This window comes from Rhinatrema bivittatum, chromosome 4 (assembly GCF_901001135.1).
Source record: "Rhinatrema bivittatum chromosome 4, aRhiBiv1.1, whole genome shotgun sequence".
Taxonomy (NCBI): Eukaryota; Metazoa; Chordata; class Amphibia; order Gymnophiona; family Rhinatrematidae; genus Rhinatrema; species Rhinatrema bivittatum.
In genome coordinates, this window is record NC_042618.1 from 172,120,082 (window position 1) to 172,124,822 (window position 4,741).

The window sequence follows — 4,741 nt, forward strand, 5'->3', positions numbered from 1 at the left end:
GAGTCAAGCCACATCAGTTTCCTGCCCCATGTTTACAAAACCCATTTGTACAGATCTATTAACATCTATTCTAGCTACAACAGTTTGTGAGACGTGGGACTAGGGTTTCCCCATTTGAAACTGCTCAATGTCCATTAACCTTCAGGGATGGCATTACCAGGGAAATCAGACAATAAAAGGAGACCATGCAATCACATTAGTTCTACAATGCCAAGATCATTTTCTGCAGCGCTTTTATTTCTTTACACAATGCAGTGTTGGGCATTACAATTCTCAACTTATGACTTTTTGGTTTCTGTCATAACATTTAAGGCAACATAAAAAAGTTACATAAATTAAACCTGTACATTTATGCATCTGTTTAACTACAACCTTTTTGCAAGTTGGTACTTTTAGCCCCATTTTTTGGGTTTCAGAGGGGGTAAGAAAGTAGCTCATAAGGTTTCAGTATTAGTTTCCCCTAATACATTAGAAAAACGGCAGCAAGACAGAACTGACAATTCCTTCATGAACTCTTACCAACCTCTGAAGTGAAATTCTGGAATATTGAGTATATGATGTTAGCCTCAACAAAATACCCTGTACATCTTATAAACTTCACCCCAGAAAGCATATGCAGAGCTTAAAGGGAAGAAGCATTCACAATAGTCGAGAACAGCAGCCTTTCACAGAAGTGCTTCCACATCCTCTATACAGGAGACCTTAGCTTTTGTCTCACGCAAAACCAGCATCTGTACCAGGGTTCGGAATAGAGACATGTAGGGTATAACTATTATCAGAAACCAAAGGGAGCAGGTGACTGATACAAGAGCTCAAATTCAATGAGGACATTCCAAGAGTGCCGATTTGTCTAACATGTCATACATTCCAATGGCAAGTTCTGTCAAAAAAGGCTCCTATTCCAGTTTGAGGCTAGCATGAGGTGTACACATTTGCCTGGGCAAATTAATACTTATTAATAACTCATGCAGCAAATGCTATGCATCTGCTAGCAGTCCTTTTTAGAAGCATTTGCGGTGGACAATGGAGGGTCCAGACTCATCATATTCCTGCTTGCTGATCCACATTTGCTGGAAAGTGGAAAGAGATGCTAGAATGGAGCCACCAATCCAAACTGAATATTTGCGCTCAGGTGGAGCAATAATCTGGAAAAGAAACAATACTATTGGTCCACGGGAGACACCTAGTTACAGATAAGCACTTTAGCAAAGAGTATCAAAATAAGCACAAAGTAAAAGTATTGTGCACTCACCTTTATCTTCATTGTACTGGGTGCCAGGGCAGTGATCTCCTTTTGCATTCTGTCAGCAATACCAGGGTACATGGTGGTACCACCAGACAATACTGTGTTAGCATACAGGTCCTTACGGATATCTACATCACACTTCATAATGGAGTTGAAAGTAGTCTCATGGATGCCGCACGATTCCATGCCTATACACGTAAATGGAAAAAAACCACACCCCAGTTAGAACACTTTGTATGAGGCACGCACTAACACTTAAGTGTTAGAAAGTACAATACTGCCATCTGTTCAACTCACTCCCTTTTAATGTTAAATAGTTGTATTATGGAAAAGCTTAAAGTTGAAGTAGTTCATCATAAAGAGGCCTACCTAAGAAGGAAGGCTGGAAGAGCGCCTCTGGACACCTGAACCTCTCATTGCCAATTGTTATCACTTGCCCATCAGGCAGTTCATAGCTCTTCTCCAGGGAAGATGAGGAGGCAGCAGTGGCCATCTCTTGCTCAAAGTCCAAGGCAACATAACACAGCTTTTCTTTGATGTCACGCACAATTTCTCTTTCTGCTGTAGTTGTGAAGCTATAGCCTCTTTCTGTCAGAATCTTCATGAGGTAGTCTGTCAGATCACGACCAGCCAAATCCAGACGCAAGATTGCATGGGGCAGGGCATAACCTTCATAGATTGGCACAGTATGTGTGACACCATCACCAGAGTCCATAACAATACCAGTGGTTCGGCCAGAGGCATATAGGGACAGCACTGCCTGGATAGCAACGTACATGGCTGGTGTGTTGAAAGTCTCAAACATAATCTAAATGGGGAAAAAAGCTTCAGTGTTTATAGGCCCTATCACTGAATTAGCAAAATCCATGCTAAGAAAAACACAAAACCCCATGCCAACATGCAAGAAACAAGTAAGATGCTATACAACTAAAAGCATTTGGATGTGAAAAAAAAGGAGAGGAATGCAGGCAGAAATACAGAAATGAAAGAAACCTGAGACTTGAGGGAAGAAATGCCAGAAGATATACAGAACCCTGAAAATATCAAAGAGAAACTTTGATTTTAGAATGAGTTTTAAAAGAGGGTTTGTGAAAAAGAATGATAGAGTAATAGAAATACCTGTGTCATTTTCTCTCTGTTGGCCTTAGGATTCAGGGGAGCTTCTGTAAGCAGAACAGGGTGTTCCTCAGGAGCTACACGAAGTTCGTTATAGAAGGTGTGATGCCAGATTTTCTCCATATCATCCCAGTTTGTAACAATGCCGTGTTCAATAGGATATTTCAGCGTTAGGATGCCTCTTTTGCTTTGGGCCTCATCACCTACATAGCTATCTTTCTGACCCATACCAACCATGACACCCTAAAAAAATAAAGATAGTAGTAGATATGAAGCTTCATTCAGCAATCAAAATACCCAGCAACATAACTCCTTAGGCCTAGGCCAAGTGCTTTCACTCTTACTAACCTGGTGTCTTGGGCGTCCAACAATGGATGGGAACACAGCGCGAGGCGCATCGTCCCCAGCAAACCCGGCTTTGCACATTCCAGAACCATTGTCGATGACAAGCGCTGCAATTTCTTCTTCGGCCATGCTGACTTCTGCTGAGAACAGCCGAGAAAAAAAAGTCACTCTCCACATCGCGTCATCCATAGCTAACAGCCAGTGAGACAAGAATGTTCCCCCACACCACCCGAGTGTCCGCGGCACCCCCTCCCCTTTGCAGATTTGAGCTTCCCTCCGATTGCGTCACATAAGTTACCAGTCCGTGCAATACTATCCATATTAGGTCAACGAAATAGCACTGAGGGAGGGAGGGAGAGAAATAAATGCCATGCCACACCCCGATTCCGAAAGATTCGGGCTCAGTAGAGCCAGAATCACGATTCTAGTATGACGGGGGGAAGCGACCTAGACCTGTTCCTCCTTATTCTTTCCCCAATAGGAGATGCCACCTACCCGGCAGCCCCAGATCCGTCGCCGCCTCGACTAATAGCTTTCCCAGAACAAAATCCGCCACTAGGACAACACTGCACAAACAAAAGCTCTTCAGTATCACAAAATCCGCGAAGCGTCGGCAATTGCACTACTGGAGAACACCGAACTCGCACACCTCACCACCCTACCTCCCTCCCCGCTACACAAAAGCGATGAATAGGCCAGGACGCCCTCCGCTCTCCTTCATACACAGCACAGGCCCAAACAGAACACTGCTGCCGCTTACCTGGAAAGGTCCGAATAAGGAACCACTAAGTATTTAGTTGACAGAATGTTATCAGCTCCGTTCCTGCCGGCTAAGTGAGACCTACCAAACGGCCGTTATTCTATTTAATCTCGCCTTGCGCCGGCCCCGCGCGCTCAACATCACCATATATGGACATCTTTCAGAAAGGCGCCTCGCCATTCGCTCACTTCCCGCCAGCACGTGGGTTCACGCGGCAGTCTGAGAGAGAGGAGGCGGTGCCAGCCTCGCCTCCTGCGAATCCCGGAACCAGCATAGAGAGTGCGCGAGAGCTGCATACTAAATGCACCCTGAACGGAGCATGCGCGGAGGAGGGCCTCTGGGTGGATGGTGTAGACTTTAGAGCATTTACTGGGCGTTGTAGTGGAGCGGCGCTGAACCGCGGCAGGAGAGGGTTGTTTGCAGAGGTTTCCGGGGTCAGTCTGCTCCTAACAAACCCTTTCCACTACCTGCATTTTGCTGTAGGCTCTGCTAACGCCATAGGTAGTATTTCTGAAGCTTACCAGTATGAATGAACGTCAACGGGGGGTTCATTTTAATCTATAGTCACTAATTTACACTAATTGAACAGGAAGTTTTACAGCGATTTTCGTAGGGTCAGGAATGACCATTAAGTTGCCAGTGAGATAATGAAGCTTGTGAAGTATGATTAAGTTGCTGTGGGATCCTTCTAATCTATATTCTTTTGACTCTTGTACGCACAGTGTGTGACAGTGAAATATTTTGGATTATATTTCTGTGAAGACGTGCAATTTTATTTTAAAATGCACTTCCAATATATTCTTGTCTTCTTTGTTTCCTCTTCCTGCCTCCTACTTATGCACAAGCAGGGTGTATTTCCATGGATGTTCTTACCACCCTAAGGTAGTGACTCAGGAGAGCTGCCGGTAATGAAGGTGGAATGGATTTCAAAAGATCTAATAAAGTAGGTCAGTCAATTTTTGCCAGATTTCTTTCAGCCATTATACTTGAGCAACTGGCATATTCAGCACCCCATAGCTCTTGCCACTAGAACTAAGGATACCTATAGGTAAGACATCTGATTTCCACAGAAAAAGCATTAATGGTTGAATAAATAAAGAATGTGATCTGGACTCTCACTGTTTGTGCTGTTACATAAGAATAGAGGCTCCCTCTCTCTCTCAATACAGAAGACAGGCTCTCGGAGTCTGTGCCAGCATCTCTATACTAGTGCCTCCAACACACCTTGCACTTCAGCGCTGAGGCAATCAGATAAGAAAACAAATTATAGTGGG

At 44.3% G+C, this 4,741-nt stretch overlaps 1 protein-coding gene across 2 annotated transcripts; it reads right to left on the bottom strand.

Moving 5' to 3' along the window:
- Positions 1-215: 215 nt before the first annotated feature.
- LOC115090312 (actin, cytoplasmic type 5) lies at positions 216-3,624 on the bottom strand. Of its 2 annotated transcripts, none has more exons than XM_029599227.1 (6): positions 3,468-3,624; positions 2,711-2,847; positions 2,366-2,605; positions 1,616-2,054; positions 1,253-1,434; positions 216-1,145 (listed from the first exon to the last, which is right to left on the bottom strand). In XM_029599227.1, the coding sequence occupies exons 2-6, from the start codon at positions 2,834-2,836 to the stop codon at positions 1,002-1,004; spliced, it is 1,131 nt and encodes a 376-aa protein (XP_029455087.1). In that variant the 5' UTR covers positions 2,837-2,847; positions 3,468-3,624; the 3' UTR covers positions 216-1,001. The 2 variants fall into 2 exon arrangements, with proteins under 2 accessions (XP_029455087.1, XP_029455088.1); XM_029599228.1 differs by having other exon boundaries at positions 2,711-2,844; positions 3,468-3,619.
- Between the last annotated feature and the right edge of the window lie 1,117 nt (positions 3,625-4,741).

Coding starts and splice junctions, on each gene's coding strand:
- LOC115090312 (XM_029599227.1), bottom strand. CDS start 2,836: ATGGCCGAAGAAGAAATTGCAGCGCTTGTCATCGACAATGGTTCTGGA. Junction 2,606..2,710: donor TTGGACGCCCAAGACACCAG/GTTAGTAAGAGT, acceptor TTATTTTTTTAG/GGTGTCATGGTTGGTATGGG. Junction 2,055..2,365: donor ACAGAGAGAAAATGACACAG/GTATTTCTATTA, acceptor TTCCCCATTTAG/ATTATGTTTGAGACTTTCAA.